The following is an 18673-nucleotide window of genomic DNA, read 5'->3' on the forward strand; positions in this document are numbered from 1 at the left end:
AAGTTATTGTGTGCCTCCTAGCCTGAATACATATGGGGACAAATGCAAATTTGCCAAATGACATACAGCTTAGAGTGCATAAATTTCAAAGAGATAACACTTTGTCCTTATTAAATCCTGGCTTGGATCATGGAGTGCTTTTTCCTGAAACTCCAGCTTTTCTGGAGTTTGTTTATCCCCTAAAGGAGCATCAATTATAAATAACAGTCAAACCACCAAAATTGGAAGGACAAGACTCGAAGCAAATAAACTGCAACAATATAACCGATAAAAACTCGAATATTTCCATGCACTCCAGGTATCCTTTGAGGGAGAGGCATGGGAATTATCATTTATTGGCAGAGACACAAATACCTGGTGTGGAAGAGCCCAGGTGTGATGCCTGGATCAACAACTGCACAGATCTACAGGGTGGGCATAAATCGAGCTTTTGTGAAAAATTAAACATCAAAAGGATGTTTAGCTCAGTGAGTCCTGAGCACTAACTAAAGGTTAGTGTGGATAATGGGATAACTTGTAAAAATATGCGATAAAGTTAGGTTAGTGTGGATAATGGGATAACTTGTAAAAAAAAGCCATTTGAAGCCTCCTTGCGCTCAGCGAGGTTGATTTAGATTTTAGCTACTTAAAGCATGACACTAAATGAGCGGGAAGAGCAGACTGCTTCCTCCAGAGTGGCGAATAAATAATACTTTAAAGCGAAACCATAGAAAAGTGTGCGTTCAATGACAAACGGGATGCTTCGAGAAGTTTGGCAATAAAGGTTGGAATTAGATGGGAGCGAGCTCGTTAAAAGGAGGGAGAGGGACTTTTTAGAAGAGCCTGGAGTGACAAGGGACAGTGGTTTTAAGGCGGTGGAAGGCAGGTTTAGATAAGGAGGGAGCTGTGCCCTGTGAGGGTGGCGAGGCGCCCACAGCAGCCGCGCCTGCCCCATCCCTGCAAGCGCCCAAGGCCAGGCAGGGGGGGATGGCAGCAACAAGCGGAGCTATGCCCGCCATGGCAAAGGTGGCACTGCAAAATCTTTAATGTCCCTTCCAGCCCACGCTGATCCGCGGTTCTTTGGAAAATGAAGCTCTGCCCTCAGCCGGGCTCCGCGGCTGAGGAATCGTCTGTCCCCTTGTCCCCCCACACGGCGGCGCTCAATGGCCGCTCCCGCGCTGCCATGGCAACGGCGCCGCGCGCGGGGACCGAGGGGCGGCGGGGCCGGGAGCCCGCAGGGACCGGGACCCGGACCCGGACCGGCACAGGGACCCGGACCGGGATCGGGACAGCCACAGGGACCCGGACCGGGATCGGGACAGCCACAGGGACCCGGACCGGGACCCGGACCCGGACCGCCACAGGGACCCGGACCGGGACCGGGCTCGGGACTGGGACAGCCACAGGGACCCGGGTCGGGACCGGGACCCGGACCGGGACCGCCACAGGGACCGGGACCGCCACAGAGACCCGGACCGGGATCCGGACCGGGACCGCCACAGGGACCGGGACCGGGACCGGGACCGGGACCGCCACAGAGACCCGGACCGGGATCGGGACCGCCACAGGGACCCGGGTCGGGATCGGGACAGCCACAACCTAAACAACCCCACGCTTTACTGCGCGGCTTTTTACACCTTTACTCCCTGTCTGCCCTTTCCCCAGAGCGCCCATCGGGACGAGTACAACCCGCAAACCCATCCCACATCGGGCCTTGAGAGGAGCTGTAAAGGCAAGTCCTGACTCTGCTGCCATTATCCACCTGTTGTTTATCGCCCCACCTTCTATTTATCACCTTCTCTGTTATTTATCACCCCGCCTGGTTTTATTTCCCCCCTTGCTCTTTTCGGGGCAGAGCTGCTGCAGCTCACAGGGCAGTGACTGTATCTCCATAGTGTGGGTAAGAAGGTTTTTCTCTTGAGAAGTGTGGTTTTTGTTTTCTTTCTTTTTTTGTTTGTTTGTTTCATTTTGTTTGCTTTGCTTTTGTTGGGTTTCTTTGGGTTTTTTTTAAGTAGACTGGAAATGCTTACACCCTCCTCTCATGGCCTTTGTGTTTGAAGTTACAATACAGCTGAAATGGCACTTCTTGGTTAAACGGTTGTATTGTTGACTGTGTTTTCCCCCCTTAACTGCTGTAATTTTTTCCCTTAAATAAAAACCAAGCTGTTTCAAACCGCCACAACAGTGAAGATATGCAAACCATAGAAAGAGGTGTTGAGTTTGCAGCGTTACTAAGATAATGCACCTTTCCAAAGTGTGTTGAAATTGCAAAATATTGAAAATTGCAAAAAGGACTTAGGGAAATTGTCATTTAGTGAGTTTTATATTGTTTTCCTAATCTGTCTTTATGTGTGTTGCAGAGTGTTACACATAGAAATGGGTAATTGGTTTAAAAATAGAAAATGGAGTTTGAAATGGTTGGTGTCACAGGTGTTGGGCATGGATAATATGAATTTATTCTGAAAGGCTGGAATTATTTCAGCATACCTGAATTAAAGTTTATGTGTAATTTTTTCCTTTCTTTTATTTTTAATGTCATTCTTTTTCTTCATTCTTTGAAGTAGTTAGCATAATATTTAGTGCTTGGAAGGGCCAGAAGTCTCAGTTGTTGTAGTTAACAGCAAATGGGTGAGGAGTGATGATAGACAAACTCTTTATTGCACTTGGAATAATTCTTCAAAGGAAATAATTTGGTTTGAAGTATTGGTAAGTGGATGGAACTTAGTGCAGCATGAAATCCACATTCGTGGTGTTGATAATGGGATGTGAGCTGTTGCATGGACAGTAACATCCCTTTGGATTTGATGGGTTTATTGATGTGAGCAAGCTGTCGGAATTTGCCCTGGTTAAACTCTTGTACTGTGAAATAAACCCATCTTCAGCAGTCTGTAAGTTATAAACCTGTCTTTAAATTGATTAGGAAGAGACTCGAGCTAAGCTGGGGTACAGGCTGTGTGGAATTTGGGTTTATTTAGATATGTCGTCTTAAATTGACTCAAATTTTGTTTAGCCTGAGCAGCAGTTTTTGCTTTGTTACTTTTAACTGTACATCCATTATCAGCACAGAGAAACCTGCTGGAATGGTGAAATTTGAGTACCAGTGTGGCAGAGGAGCAGGCAGAAAGGATGTGGCTAATTAGTGCCTGATTTATTTATGTTGATGAGTTGCTGTAGTGTTTGCCTCGCTGGCAAATTGTGTTGCCTACTAGAGAGAGAAGAGGGATTCATTAAAAAAAAAGCAGACAGAAAGAGGGAACTCCTCTGTGTATTTAAATTCCAAGGCTGTTTCTGAGGAGTTTGGGTTTGCCTTTGCTGCACTTCCCTGGCAGCCCTGAGGGCCCAGCTCAGGAATATTTCAGGGTGTGCATTTCCCCACGGGGTTTGTTCAACTTTGACTCTTCCAGTCTCAGTTTAACAGTTGTTTTGTTTTTGTCCCACACAGGATTATGCTGTTCAATGAATTCCTGTATTTTCTCAGAATAATTCAGGGGGTTGATCACTGTCTATCTCTATCCCCTGTTTCTACAGTTTGATGCTGTTTTTCCCCAACTAGTGTTCCTGAAACTTTGCAGGGCTTTTTATCTCTAATATTCTCACACAGCATCTCTGATATTTATCTCTGATATTACCACATTTTTAAGTTATCCCTTTAAATATTTGCTTTCAGTGGAATATGTTAAAGTTAACTTGTATAAATGGTATTTTTTTATTAACTACTTTCTCTCCTTGAGCTTGCTCAGCTGAACTGTGTCATTTGCCTCTATTTTTACTATTAAATAACCTTTGGGCCCCTCAAATCCAGTGTGTGACCTCCTCCTGTCCAGCTTTGCTGGTCCTACCAGCTCACATTAGCCACGAGAAAAACTTTCTTCTATTCAAAATTAATAAAATGTTTTTTTATCTTGGAAAATGAACAGGAATAACTGTTTTGTAATGATGTTAGAATTGAGTGCTTGGATTTCCTGACACAATAAGATGTATGTTTTGTGCACAAATCTGATGCTTTGTCAGCACTGAAATATTGCATTTTAGGTTCTGTGGCAGAAGTGTTTTAACTTCCACATGCCATTGAGGTGTTTGGCCTCATGGGTGGAGATATTTGGGTACATTTTATCTGTATTAATGCTCACTGTGAACAGGCACTTTTACATCGGGGATATTTCCAATCCTTATTTCCCTGGGGAGAGCAGGACCTGGAAGCTGAGATCCACGAGCTGCAGAAGAGTTTCCAAGCACCCTGGCAGCTGTAAGTCTCTGCACTGTCAACTTTTGAATTTTTTTTTCTTCAATTATTCCATTCTTTTCCCATTATTTCCAGCAGCATCAGGAAATGCCCAGTTTTGCCCTGAGCTGCAGTTATCCCACAAACATTCCAGCCCAGCAAGGCTCTGGATGTTCACCTTCAATTTAAACCCCCTGCTGTACGAATTTGCTTTTTGGAAGAGTATTTTATTTTACAACCTGGATTTAAAAAAAAAAGTATTTGAAATACCACTAAAGTCTTGAGAGGAGGGATTAACTCTGCTCTGTGAGTTATTGTGTTCCTTTGTATCAATTTGTCTGTGACAGAAGGAATTTATCTTCCCAAATCAAATGAGATGGTTTGACTTCGTAGCCAATGGTACAATTTTCTCCTTCTTGGTGCTTTCTATGGGTTTGGTTCAAGAAAGCTGTGTTTTAGTTAATATTAATCTCCTTGCACATGAACTTTAGGGAATTGCCCAAATGAAACAGCCAAGGAAATCTTCTCCCTGGTATCATAAATGTAATAAAAAAGGATTTTTTTTCCCCAGTTAAATTTAATTTTGAGTTGCTCTAGGATTTTATTGGCACCTCATATAAACAAGTTTTGTGCTCCATTTCTCTCTCTATATGAATATTTTTGGATGTGTAATGAGTTTTTTACTGTTTTATTTCAATCAAATTCCCATTTCAACTGGTTCCTAACTCTAAATCATTGAAATTCTATTTCTTTAGGAGAAGTTATACTAGGCATCATGAATGTCAATGATTTTGTAATTCTCCCAGGCTCAAAAGCTGGAACCTCCGTGAGATTAAAAACAAAGTAAGTGCATTCAATCTGATTGGGATTGAGATGTGTTTTCATAATTTTTATTAAGTTTTAATGCAACATTAACTAGAAGAGTGGAAGAACAAAAAGAATAATGATGTGTTTCTTTTGTAGCATTTTCCCTATGCTTTTATCCACAAGCCTTTCTTTTCTCAGGCTTTAATTGACTTCCTGATTAAGTTATAGGTTTTATAACCCTGTGTATCCACTGGATAATACAAGCATAGTAAAGAAATCAGTGGATTGTTTATTTTAATACAATTAAACCCCAAACCTTTCTGAGTACAGACACAGCTATATCAGTTTTTTGGTTGGAATTTGCACTTGACTTGTCCTAAATTTCCCCAAGCTGTTGTCAATCCTGCTGGGAGAATAAAGGGAGGGACATGGCTGTAATGAGAAATGTTCCAGCTTCTGTTTTTCTGCTTTAAACTTCTTCAGGCACCTTACTGACTTCCAGGTGACTTCTAACAAATATCTCACTATTTCCTCCAGAACTGTCAAGGAATTGCAGTTGGAGAAAGCTCAGTTAGAAACAGAAAACAGAGAGATGGAGAGAAGATTATTGCAGCTGCAGTCAAACATGAGCAGAGAAAAAGAAGAGAGGAGGTAGGTTCAGTTTCTCTGTAGAAAAAAGGAATTCAATGAGATGCTCCCTCCACACTGCCAACTCCTCACATGGGATTGCTTGTAAAGTTTGGACTTCACAATTATATTCAGTCTCCTCTCTCCAGTCTTTCTTCTCAATGTTCAACTTGCTTCCCTATGACTTTGTTAGTATGAAACTCTCATATGATATTTGATCTGTTTTCCTCATGTATTCCCTCTTCCTTTTCCCCCTGATTGGATTTGTCACCTTAGTTTTCAAGCAGGAGACAGAGTAGTTTCTCCTGTTTGTTTCTGACGTTTCTGCAGAGGATGCTGTTGTTAATTTTGATCCCCTTTTACATTTGTGTGGCCTCCCAGGGTGGCCTTTCCTGCATGATGGCGAGCAGGGCTTGGAACCAGGCACAGTGTAAAGAGGCAAATGCTGGGCTGCAGTTTAAATCTGAATGTTGGCAAATTCCTGCAACATGTGCTTCCTTTTCCTTGAGTTTCTGCCTGCAGTTTGTCCCTTGGACTGCAAATACCTTGGATTTGGATCCCTTGGTGCTGCTGAGCTGTTGGCAGCTCTGTGAGCTTGCCCTGAGCTGCTGGGGCAGTGTTTTCCAGGTGATGTGTGGCACTTTTGTCTCTGTGCTATTCTGTTGTTTTCTTCTCAAGGCCGTGTACCTGCAGCCCCTGATAGGGGCTGTGCTGAGCTCTGAGGACAGGAGGCTTTGGCATTTGCACCACTGCAGTCATGGAGTGGTTTGGGCTGGAAAGGATCTGAGAGTTCCTGCATTTTTAGCAGTGCTGGATGAAGTCCTACAGTACTGGGACAATGAAGGCTCACACAAAATGTATTTCTGTTTTTATTCTTCTGAAACCGACCTTTGAGAATTGATAAGAATTTTTTTTTTTTTTAAGTTTAAAAACTTGGATGAATTTAATGGTTTAAAAATAAGTACTTTCTCACACATTGTTGTATTTACTGCTTTTAAAGTGGATTTGAAGCAGATTTCAATGGGAGTATTTGTGCTTTAAGGAATTGATTGTCCTATACACAAAAATTTTATTTTTGAGATCTTTTGTTCGTACTTAACAAGCTGAAGGAAAAACTTTATGCTTATCTTGCTTGCCAGAGGCTGAATTCTGAAGTTTTTTCTTGCCTTGGTTTGTAGGAAGTTAGGTGCTTACCATTGGAAATCTGGGCAGGCAGGACCAAGGACCCCCCAGACCCGAGCTGTGACCCAAAATAATGAAAGCAGGAAGAAGGTAGGAAACCATATTTGCTATTTAAAGTAAAACAAGATTTAGAACTGGATTTATGTTGCAGAACAGGAAAGTTTCAAATGCTATAAAACCAAAACATTAAGCCCATCTGAGTAAAATTCCTTACTGCTTATTTTTTCCATGCCAAGCTTTTGAGTCCCTTTGAGCTGGAGGGACATCAAGTTTTGCTGGGTGATCTGTTGGTGTTTCAGTTGCAATAAACAGCAAATTATCCCCGCTCCTACAGATTTAATCCTGTAGGATAGCACTGGTAGTGGTGGAAGTCATCAGGAGCCATGGGCTGGTGCCCATGATGGATCTGAAATACTGAAAGGCTTTGGGTGAAACTTTGAGTGCAAATTCTGTCTTCCCAGATAAAATACACCACAGTTAGTATTTTCTTTAACTCAGTTATATTGACTCTTGTTCTATAACATCGTTGCTCAGACCTAAAAGAAGGGATGTAGAACTTTCCTGCTAAATCTTTGAAAAATCTGTTTTCTTTTCAGTATGTACAAATGGGGTACTTATCTTCCTTTGAAAAAGTCTGTAGCAATTTTTTTTAGACTGGCAGAAAATGAGAACTCAATAAAATTGCCTCCTTGTCTGTGAGAGGAGAGGATCAGAATGAAAAGGTTTTCTTTACCCACCTCTTTCCCCTCCCCTTCTCTCAGACAAGGAACTCGGAGCTGTTGCTGCTTCAAAGACTCAAGGTTTCAGCTGGGGTGGCTGAGGAGATGATGGGGCAACATTTTTAAAATAGCAGATTAAGGGGTGAGTGAGGGGCAGTGAGGCTGCAGGGTGAACTCTTCAGGGGAAAACTGAGGATCAAAAATGCTGAAAATTATGAATTATTGAGATGTTAGATCATGGAAGGGTCACATGGGGAATGTTTTCATGTCTGGGGAGTGAAACTGGTCCTGGGCTTCATGGCTGTCATGAGCACTACATGGAGTTTTCTCTTTAAATGCATGCCCTGCTATTTCCCTAAAAACATTTTCATTCTGTGCAAGTTTAACAGTTGTTTTTGTTTTTGTCCCAACAGGATTATGCTGTTCAATGAATTCCTACTCCTAATGACTACTCTTTAGTCATTACCATTAGAACCTTATTCTGATATATGTAAATATTCTTTCCTCTAGCTTTCTCCAGAAAAAGTGAAGTTGCAAGTGCTCAAGAAACCAATTCAAGGTAAAGACATATTTCTTAACTGAATAAAACCCAAACTTCTGATAGATTATTTCTTCTTAGAAGTTGTTGCAATTAAACAGCAAAGAAATCGAAGAGTGGAACACTGGATTAGTTGAGGTTTTTTGTATGTTTTGTTTCAGAGCCAGCGAAAAAAGCAGTCAAACCTGAAAAAGGAAATGTAGCTCATGAAAAACTGGGAGTGAAGGGGATAGCCTGTAGGCCACCTGAAATTAAGGGTGGGCTGCTGGTAAGTGTAAATGGTTTAAAAATAACTCTCAGTTTAATGTGTGTAGAATTTTTTGGGGTCAGTATGTAGACATACATTTTTCTTTCTTACTCTGATAATTACTTAGTGCCTGTAGAGTAAAGAGAAATTTTACAGACTGATCTCCCTGGATTCAAGGAAACAGATGAAATGATTCTGTTACTAGAACTTCTTTAACTGGTTACAGTTAAAGAATTTTTTTAAACTGTATTTTTATTAACTTGCCCAGTATGTGGCTATGGCTAAAGGAGGCTGATCTCATCCTTAACTAAAGAACACTTCTCTGTTATTAAAGTAAGATGTGTGGTTGCAGGCAAAGGGGCCAAAATTAAGTGGTCCATGAATGTTTTGTAATTTTAAATCATTACATAAGTCCCAGGGCGTGTGTTGAATTCTAACTGATTTCCAAGCTGGCACCTTGTTGGCTGTGTTAGAGTGGAAATTTCTATTATTAAGTATGAGGTATAAGTATTTAATAAGGGTATGTATTTTTGCCTTTTAGCAAGTAGGAAATAGGAAACAAATAATAAATAGGAAACCCATCATCCAAAGTGTAGTGTAGCTTCATACAACTCGATTTTCAAGTCATTTATGTGAATAGGGAAGTTCCACTGTTGAATAAGAAAAAACATTTTTATTTTAGGCGTTATCTCTCTTAGAGAGATCCCCCTCTCCACCCTGTAATAGATGATGTGATTTATTTCCATTGTTTTATTAAACCAGTTGGAGCTGCTAACCCTTAAAAGGAACTGATATTTTGTGTGTGTCTGTAATGCTTTTCCTTTGGGGGAAAAAATACGTGCGGATTTGGCATTTAAGATAACTTGTCGGGGATTTTGCTTCCGTGCTCCCAGTTTCATTAACGCTCAGGGAACAAAGAACTGCACGCTCCCAACGGGGCAGATCGTGCGTGTTTTGCTTTTTCCAGCGGTTTTTAGGGAGCGATCCCGGGATGTCCCGGGCGGGCGGCTGCAGTGCCGGGGACGGCCGCGCGAGGGCGCCGCGCCCCCGCGGGACGCCGCGGCCGCTCCGCATCCCGGAGCGCTCCCGCATCCCGGGGGATCCCGGAGCAAGAACGCGCCTGGAAACCCGTGCTGCTGCGGGGAATTCCACTGCCGGTCGCTCGAGTTGTGCCCTGCTGATCCCCTGTTCACACGGGGAATTTTGTGCCGTGCTCACCCTGCGTGGCAGTGGGAGGATCGGGGGATGCACTGGACGTGCGGACAACGACACCTTTAACAGGCACCGTTTATTGCTTGTGTGCCATTGGATGTGCAACCATTCCCTGAATCACTTAAAGCAGCGTAGGAACCTGATTTTAAATATCCTGATTGTGTAGGGGCTGCTGATGTGTGACTCTCATCTTTCTGCCAGTACCTCTGCTGCTTTGTTGTAGTAAAAGCACTTGGAGAATGTGTAGACAAAAGATCTTTCCCATAAATACATAAATTATTTCGTGGTTTTGCTTGATAATCATCCAAAAGTTGGTAATGAAAACCTTTGCTCTAATAAACGGTGAAAAATCACTAAATTCCGAGTATAGAACTGTTTTTTCTCCTTTTGTAGCTGTTTTTAACCAAGCTCATCAATTACAGTTTGGACTTCCCTGGACTGCTGTATTAATAACTACCCCAGTTAGCCCCTTAAATGACCATTTTTCCCTTGATGACCTCTCCAGATATGCCCCTGTCCATTGGGAAGCTTCAATAAGCAGCTCTTCATTAGTAAAGCACATAGCTCATAAATTCCTTTAAATGAGACATGCTGCATTAAATGCCTCATTTAATCCACCCTGTACATGAGATGTGGTATCCATGGCTTTGTATCCAAAACTTGGGATGTGGGTGTCCATGACCACTGCTCTCTGATACCAAAAATCCTTTAAAAGTAGGGGGTTTGTGTGTCTGGTAATAAAAACTTTGTCTTTCTTATTTAGCTCTTGATAGATCTTTGCAGTTAATTGTGAGCAAGATCACATAAAATGGGAGTGATCTTGATTACCAGGTAGCTCAGCTGAGCCCAGAAAAGTGAGTGCTGCAGTTCCACAGCTGACACTAAAAATGTTGCTGCTCCTCAGAAATGCTTTGTCAGTAATGTTGTGGAACTGATTTAGGAACCAGCCTCGGCGTCAGCCTGTGCAAGCCCTGGGAACCAGGACAAAGGATTGCTGCTGAGTGGTGCCTTTGATGAGAAGGCATCTGCAAAGTCTTTTCAGGAAGCTTTGCTTCAGTGGAGAAAAGGTGGAAGTGATCCTGGAGGAGATCTGTCTGCCAGTGAGATCCCATCAGGTATGGTTTGTTCTGTTTTAATGACATTTTAAATACAATAGGAGCCATTTGGGGGAGTTAGATTTTAGATTAATGAAGGCAGGTATTATGTGAAGCTGAGAAAACCCATTTTATTATTTCTCAGTGTGCCTTTATTAATAACAATCAGCTCTGAAGGTTTTTTTTAATGATATGCAGAGTGTTTAGCTCAGTTTTTGTAATGATCTCTGGTAATGGCCAGGATGTCCAACCCATGTCCCTGCACCCTCCCATGGCTTTGTGTCTCACGTGGCACTTCAGCATGAGCTGCAATGCTCAAACATAAAACCAGTTTTAAACTGAGGCAAGGAATGTGCAGGGCTCAGGATTTTGTGTGTTCTATCCAAGTTCTATCCAAGTACATTTTCTGCTTGTCTTCCACAGGCTCTTAATATTTCTTTGTCCCAATGAAAAGCTGCAATCAGCTGAAGTATGCAGGGAAAAATATGGAAAATTCCTCTGGTCTGATTGGATTTGTACAAATCCAATCTGTGTCTTTTTCCTCTAGTCCACGGATGGTGGTTTTTCTCTGTGGCTTTTTGTACAAAATAATATTAAACTGATTTTTTTTCCCCCTTTCTTTTCTTCTTTTCTGTGGGATTTTGATCTGCGCTGTCATGGATTTCCATCCCCCCATTCCTTCTAAGGCACCAGTGTGTAATCTGTAATAAATGAGTTTTTATGACTGCCCCCATTACTGCCTGTGTTCTGTAAATATAATATTGCTGACCATTTAAATTTTGGAGTTATGCAAAGACTGAACTAAGCACAGACCCAAATGTGATATTCATTCAAGAATAATGTAGGTAAAGAGCACGTTTATAAGCCTAGACAACTGTATATATTTTTTAATAATTCTGACAGAAGCTGTGGGGAGTTGTGAGGTACAGACCAATGTTACTGCTCTGAAGGAACCCATCCATGTGGAATTCCAGAAGGATGGCCTGAGCTACATGGAGAAACTCCTGCTAAAGAAATACAGAAGGTATTGCTGCATTTGCTGCTCCTAATGAAAGAATTCAGAAATACCTAATTAAAAAAATCCAGATGAAACTTTTAAAATATTGGATATATTATCAAGAATTAAGGGGAGTGTATACAGGGAGCTTTCTTTTAATAAAATAATGATTATAACCAGACTTTATCACTTGATGGTCAGAATTCCTGCAGAGGGAATATTTAGAGGGATTCTCTTTGCTATCAGTTTAGTGTAGAATTTGAAGACTGGTAATGATATTTGGTTATTTGATTTTGGGGCATTTGCTACAGGGGTTTTATAGAGAAAAGGAAACTTCAGGATTCTTTTGTGGGCATTGCAGAGTTGTTTTAGGAGTTCTTGAGAAGCAAAGTCACCTCAATGAAGGTAGGAGGAGTTAGTTAATGCTGCTGCAGTAAATAGGCTGGTAGGGTTTTTCCTTTAGTTTTCTTTTTGTGATATATTAAAGTAAAACTTTTTAAGATGGATTTTTATTTTTTTTCCCATTTCAGAACTCCAGTTGATCAGTTTTTTGCAAGTTGCATGAAAGATTCAAGACCTGTGCAAGCCTTGAGTGTTCAACACGCTGGGGCTGGAGGAGGGGAAAAAGGAGATGATGATGATGATGACATTGAGGAGTTAACAGGTGTAACAGATTTGTTTATTCAATCTAAAACACCTTTTCCTTGATGTCTTTTCTTATTGCTGAGCATTTCCACTCTTAACCAGTTTGCAAAGGGCAGCAGTAATAAAAGGAGAAATTTGTGTTTTTTCATAAAGAATAAAAATGTTTTAATTTTCAGTCAGTTTTGAACCGGAAAAGTGAAATGTGTGAAATTATTTATATTTCACAGATGAAGAGGTGAAGAAATATTGGGCATCTGTTTATAGAACTGAAGAATCCAACACTGTTTCTGAAAATGTAGAGTCCTCTTTGAAAATTGAGTTCCTTGATGATGTGAGTATTGATAAAGGACTTAATGAGTCTCAACAATGAACTGATTTGTTCAGGTCTTGATCTGTTCAATGTTTAAAATAGCAACAGTTAAATAACTTCCAATAAGGAAGAATACTGGTGCATTGTTTGTTTTCCATACAAATGTGGAAAATTGATAATTCCAAAAGTTCCCTGTACTTCTTTCTGTTGTGTTCAGGGACCTGCACTGTATGGGATTTATACACAAAGTCTGGCAGCTTTTCAGCACTTTGAAATTTTTTTTTTTATTTTAAAAATTATAATCTGTTGCTGAGTGTGGCTCTTTATGTTTTTATTCATTCTCAGAGTGAGGACTTGGAAGAATCTTCATACTCTTCTGTGGAGGAAACTGGAAATATGGGGATGAATAAGCAAGGAAAAACTGAGCCACTGGAGTGTGGAAGGTATCAGAAATGCAGAGATTGTGGGAAAGGAAATAATCCCAAATTTGGTGTTAGTTCCTAAGAAATTGAGGTTTTCTTTGCAGGCAGTTATATTTGTGTTAAGTGCACACTGTTTTAAAGCCACTAAGGAGTATTAATTGTCTGTAACTAGTGAGGCATCAGTTTGAAAACCTAACACATGGGTAAGATGAATTTCTTTGCGTTTGCCTGTCCTGAATTTTAGTGAAATTCTCTTTTCTGAGCTCTTACCTCAGCAGGAGCTCATATTCAGATTTTACCACAGATCAGTGCTGTGCACATTGAAGATACTCTTATTTAACTAACCCTGTGATTCCAGACAAAAACAATAACTGATACATCTGTAATTCTTCTGTTCTCCCAACATTTATTGGATTAACTGTGACCTGATTTGCTTTTTTGTATCCTTCTGGTCTTTTCCCCTCTATCAAAGCTCAGCATTTGCAGACCAGACAACACAGAACCAGACTCTTAAAAAATAAATGGGTATAATGGGAAAGTCTTCTTTCCATTTAACTTCCTCAGCTGAAATGTAATAGTTTTTTCTTTTTCCTCTCAACAGAAATCCTGTTTCTCCTAAAGAAATTTCTCAAGGTAAATGTGAAAAGTTCTTTGTTGAAAATACATACATGAGTTTAGTTTATCATTCTTATATGGGTTGGGGTAGTCAACTACAGTGGATTGAAAAATAATTAAAGGTCATTAAATTATGTCCCATTCTCTGGGCTATCACAATTTCATTTGATTACAGTTTGATGGATTGGGATAAATATGTATAACAAAGAAAACCAACTTACAGAATCATTCACAGCCTGGTAGGATGGATTTCAAACCTTATGATGCTTTTAAGGAAATTTTATTAAAGTTTTGCAATTGCCTTTCTTTAGCTTTAATGGCAACTTTGTATTTTAAGTTCATGAGGAAAGCATAGTGGGCTTTGCAGGTTATAATTAATATTCATTACAAGTATTGCTATTTTTATGATTTTGTTGTACTCCTCTAGAAAAACTGATTGTCTGCAGTGATCTGGAAATCAATGCAGTGCAGGAGGAGAGTGTCGAACCAAAGGCTGGGAGAAGATCCCTGAGCTCCTGTGAACTTCCTGAGCTCTCTGAGCCCACTGAAGGAGTGAGCAAAGATCTCACTGGGGCTGAACTGAAGAGCAGCAGAGATCTCCAGGAGTCAGAGCTGCAGGAGGGCAGGAGAGAGCCACAGGAGCTGGGAAATGTCTGCAGCACTCAGAGCTTGGTCTTGCCTGTAGTGACAAAATCTTCAGCAGTAAGTTATGATGTCTTAAATTGCCAAATGGATTAAGGATGTTGCTTTATCTGCTTTAGGTTTAGGGGATTGTCACTGCCTGCCATATTTGATATGTAGGGGATGAAAGGCTCCACTTTGTGGTGCCAGTTTTCTGTTAATGTTCAAAAAAACGAAAAGAGAACAAACTGTCTCAGACATAAAACTCAGCTCAAAGAAGAGCTGCTCTCAGCTGTTGGAGCAGCTCTTCCCATATTTGTATTAACAATACTTCACCTCTTGTCTGAATGACCAAAAAATGGTTCTCTGTTTTACCTAACGAATTATTCAGATCCTCATTTGCTGAAAATAAAATCAAAAGCAAAAAAAAAAAAAAAAAAAAAATATAGAAAATGTTGGGACATTGCTTTGGAGACATTGTTAAACAGTGATCACCTTCCTTTATGTACCCAAAAATGAGCACAAAGGAAATCTGCTTTTCATGTCCCTCATGAAAGAACAGATCCAAACTCTCACAAAATGAGAAGTTTTTAGGATTTTAAAGCATTTCTTGAGCAAAAACATCATCCTCATGAGCATCTATTACAGCTGGCTATCAAAATCAGTCTGTGTTCTATGAAAAGAGCATTTTTTTAACCTTACCTTGCAGGGACAATTTATAACATTTCCTGTTTGTAATCTCTCTGTTTTATTCAAGTTGCAGGATGTAGCCAAAAGACAGAAATGTGGTTCTACATCATATCAGGGACTTGAAGGTTTCTTTGTAGGTGCAAGCCCTAAACAAGAAAAGCTGGAGGCACCTTCTTCCCTGGCTGCTGCCTCCAGCCCTAGTGACAGGAAAATGCCTTTTCCAGGTACTGTTGTGGAGTAAATCCTCAAGGTTATACATATTTATCATCTTTTTTCAGTTCCCTTCCATCCAGCTTGCTTTAAGAGTCACTTCAGGGTGACAGTCATGCCACACAAGTGCTGCTGGGCAAGGATAAACTCCCTACTTTGAGGCAATCTAGTGCCATAAATTTCATATTTTTCATTGTAATTAAACTGTATATGATTATATATAATATATTATATTATAATTTATTTATATATTATACATAAATATAATTATTCATATAAATATATCCCCTGAGAATGGAATTCCATGAGGTTCTTATTGCTTTTCATGGTGTATATGAGGCAACAAGTGAACATCATTAATTTGATTACATACCTCACTTGAAATCAGGCTTTTAGTCTGTTATACATAACTGTTATATATCTGTGTATAATTTATCTGTAAAAAAATTGTTGCGTGGCTTCTTTAATTCACACATTAAATGCAGCAAAACCAGGAAGAATAAATGCATATTAACAGAAAACCTGCAAATAATTTCCTCTAATAACGTTGGATTTCAGGAGATGGGCTGTGGGTTTCTGAGAGGAGCCTAAGTGAATATGCTGATGACTCTGTAGTCCAAGGTGTCCTGGCAAGTCAGCTGAGCAGAGCTGCAAATGCTTTCCAGGCTCAAAATCAACTTTCTCATCTGATGGCAGCATGGATGCCATGGCCAGGTAGGGACAGCACAGTTCTCAGCTCCTAATTAGGTTAATTTTAATTGTGTAAAATGGACACGTTTTGAATGTTGAATTTGTCATTTTTCTATCTTTGTTTGTGTATTTGTATTTTGGTTTTTTATAGGCTTTTTTATTTTAGTAGTTTGTGAATTTGATTTTAGTGGGTTTTTTGAATAAGCTTTGGAGTTAAAAATCATCTCTTCTCAGCTATCACCAATAATCCTTTTTATTTAGCTTAGTTTCTGCTGCTGCCCTTTACTCCTCTCTTAGCTTGACTATTTAGAGAATAAACCCTCTAGAAGTTTCTGTGTATTTGTGTGTTGGTAGCCTCTGGTACAATTTGGGAGTGATCCAATAAAGGATTTCTTCCTGCTACAGAAGCAAGTCTGATTAGATGAACTCTAAGAAACAGGGACACAAGTAATAACTATCTGCACTTTTGTGTTACCTTTCTCAATTTCAACTGTCTCCATCCCAAGAAATGTAGCTCTACATTATTTCTCACATCATGAGCAGCCAGGTTGACATTTTAATTTAAATAATGTTGTGTGCAGAAATCGAAGCTGTCAATTTTGAATCCCAGGAAAATATTGGAAAGGGTCTATATTTTATTCATGTTACCTTAAATTAAAAAAAAGGAACCAAACTTTAGAGCTTTCTGCAATCATTCAGTGTCTTTCCTCACATAAAATTTGTGGCATTGTGCAGAATACTTAAATAATTTATTTATTTTCTGAAAGATTCTGAAGTACAAGGTGATGAATTTATAGGTGTTAATAAAGAAATTACAAATATATTGGGAAGTACAGTTTTAATTTGTAGTGATATTTTTCATTAGCTAGAGTTGGTTTGAGACTTTTAATGGCAAGTTTTTGTCAATATTTTGAATTTTTTCCAAGCTGGTAGTGGAGATACTGCATCTTTTTGTTCATATTTGCTCCTAAGACATTTCAGGCCCTGAAAAACATTCCAGCCAAACTTGTGAAGATGGAACCTCCTCCAGCAGAGCCACAGAGGAGAATTCTGGAAATGCAGATTTGCAGAGCGCCCTGGAGCTGAAAGACCACGACACACTTGATATTTTTGGGTAAATTCAACTTGCTGGCTGTGTTTTTATGACATTTTAGATTATTCAAGATGCCAACCATGTCAGAACTGAAATAAGAACAGCCTCTAATTATGCATTACCTGCTAATTACCAATATCAGCATGACCTCTGTGTGGTGTCTCAGTGTTCTAAGCCCCTTCTCAGGCTGCTCAGTCAGAACTGAAGGTTATATTTTGTTGTTTAGACTCCAAATGATCAGTTTTGGGGCTGTGGGTTTTTCAATGCATTAGCACTGAGATTTATGAGGTAAATCTCAAAAATCATCTGCATTCTTGTATATTTGTTATTTTGCCTTGGACACTGAGGAGGTGACTGGAGAAAAGGAAGGTCCTGAAGCTCTGTGTCTCACAGGTTTTGTACTGGGCTCTCCTGGCCAGTCAGAGGAGCACCAAAGGGAACTCCATGCTGTGTGATTAGAGCTGGTTCAGAGATTTGTGACAAAAACTGAGGGAAAAGCTGAATTAGAGTAGCTTGTACTGACAACATCTCCAGTAAAAGCTTTTCTTTGGTGCCTTTTAGTTCAACATATGTGAACATATGTCAGCAAGGCTTGAAGCAGAGAACTTGGGGAATTGGAGGCACTGGAAATCACTGGGGTGTGTTTCTTTTAAGGGACTGGGAGGAAAGCCAAAAGGATGCTGAGGAAGCAGTTCTGGAGGACAAACTGCAGGTTCTGGCATTGCAGTGAACATGGAAAACTCAGTTCAGTCTCCACCTTTCTATGGTTCAGAACCAACAAGATCAAGAGGTGTTTTAAGTTCTGCTCAAGACATCATTAACTAAGGACTATTCTGTAAAGTTTACATTAAAACTTCTTGAAAATACTTTGTTTTGGCTTTTTTTTTTAAATTATTACTGTGAAGAAATAACAGAAAAAAACCTTCTCTTGTGCTGCTATTCTTTAGGATTGTTTTATTTATTGTTTTTAATTTACTGTAAGTTTTCTTGTCTGCAGGTGGAATTTTGTGTCTGCAAATGTGGTTTTATGTGGCCAAGCTGGAAGGTGCCACACCAGGGGTATTAATGGGATAAATTGGGGTTTCTGAATGATCAGGTTTGTGTTGAGAAGCACAGGAGGAGTCTCTAAGGTCAAATACACTTTGTCAGATGTTTTAGAAAAGACTTGCACCTTACAGAATAGAATTTAACAGCTTTCCACTGCACATTTAACTTCTCCTGCCACACTTCTAACTCCAGTAGGGAGCCCAGACCAGCAGCAAACCTCTGCTCAGAATCAATTGGGAGTGAATTCCCTTTCTTTCCCTGCTCCAAAATTCCAGTTCAGAGGGGTGTCCAGGCAAATCCAGCTCTGGTGTAAGTTGCTGCCTTACAGGCCTTGGATAATTAAAAGAACAAAAGGAAATGTAGTTAAAACCATCCTGGGTGGTTTGAATTTTAACAAACAGCCCCAACTGTCTTTTTGAACTTGCTGTGTTTGTGTTGTATAAAAAGCTTTTTTCTTCCTCCTCCCCAGAAAGTGCAAGGTTTAATGCAATTAATATAATTTCTGTAAAAGGTCATTTGGCCAACGTGGTGCTTTGATGTAAAGAGGGTTTGGGGACCTTCTTCTCTCTTCTGGAGGGGATGCTTAATTGTACCCAATAATTGAGTGGCTTTGAAATTACCTAAATGGTATCTTTTGCTAACATCTTTAGGATTCTCAGACACAGCAGCTTGCTTAGATTGACAGTTCTCTTTCCCTTTGTGTGCC

The 18673-nt window shown here is 40.1% G+C and overlaps 1 protein-coding gene across 1 annotated transcript; it reads left to right on the top strand.

Annotated features, from left to right (window-relative positions):
• Nucleotides 1–4704: 4704 nt before the first annotated feature.
• Nucleotides 4705–18386, top strand: ZBBX (zinc finger B-box domain containing). Its single transcript, XM_031505608.2, has 16 exons — nt 4705–5044; nt 5546–5659; nt 6814–6907; nt 8047–8095; nt 8236–8342; nt 10474–10648; nt 11531–11651; nt 12155–12288; nt 12497–12600; nt 12925–13022; nt 13603–13634; nt 14044–14318; nt 14995–15151; nt 15696–15851; nt 16800–16941; nt 17575–18386. The coding sequence occupies exons 1-16, from the start codon at nt 4977–4979 to the stop codon at nt 17648–17650; spliced, it is 1902 nt and encodes a 633-aa protein (XP_031361468.2). The 5' UTR covers nt 4705–4976; the 3' UTR covers nt 17651–18386.
• The last annotated feature ends 287 nt before the right edge of the window (nt 18387–18673 follow it).

Source organism: Lonchura striata, chromosome 10, assembly GCF_046129695.1.
Source record: "Lonchura striata isolate bLonStr1 chromosome 10, bLonStr1.mat, whole genome shotgun sequence".
Classification (NCBI taxonomy): domain Eukaryota; kingdom Metazoa; phylum Chordata; class Aves; order Passeriformes; family Estrildidae; genus Lonchura; species Lonchura striata.

Excerpts from the sequence above, each read along its gene's own strand:
- ZBBX (XM_031505608.2), top strand. The coding sequence starts at position 4,977 with ATGAATGTCAATGATTTTGTAATTCTCCCAGGCTCAAAAGCTGGAACC. Across the intron at positions 8,343-10,473 it reads AAATTAAGGGTGGGCTGCTG|GAACCAGCCTCGGCGTCAGC; the intron begins GTAAGTGTAAAT and ends GAACTGATTTAG. Across the intron at positions 10,649-11,530 it reads TGCCAGTGAGATCCCATCAG|AAGCTGTGGGGAGTTGTGAG; the intron begins GTATGGTTTGTT and ends TAATTCTGACAG.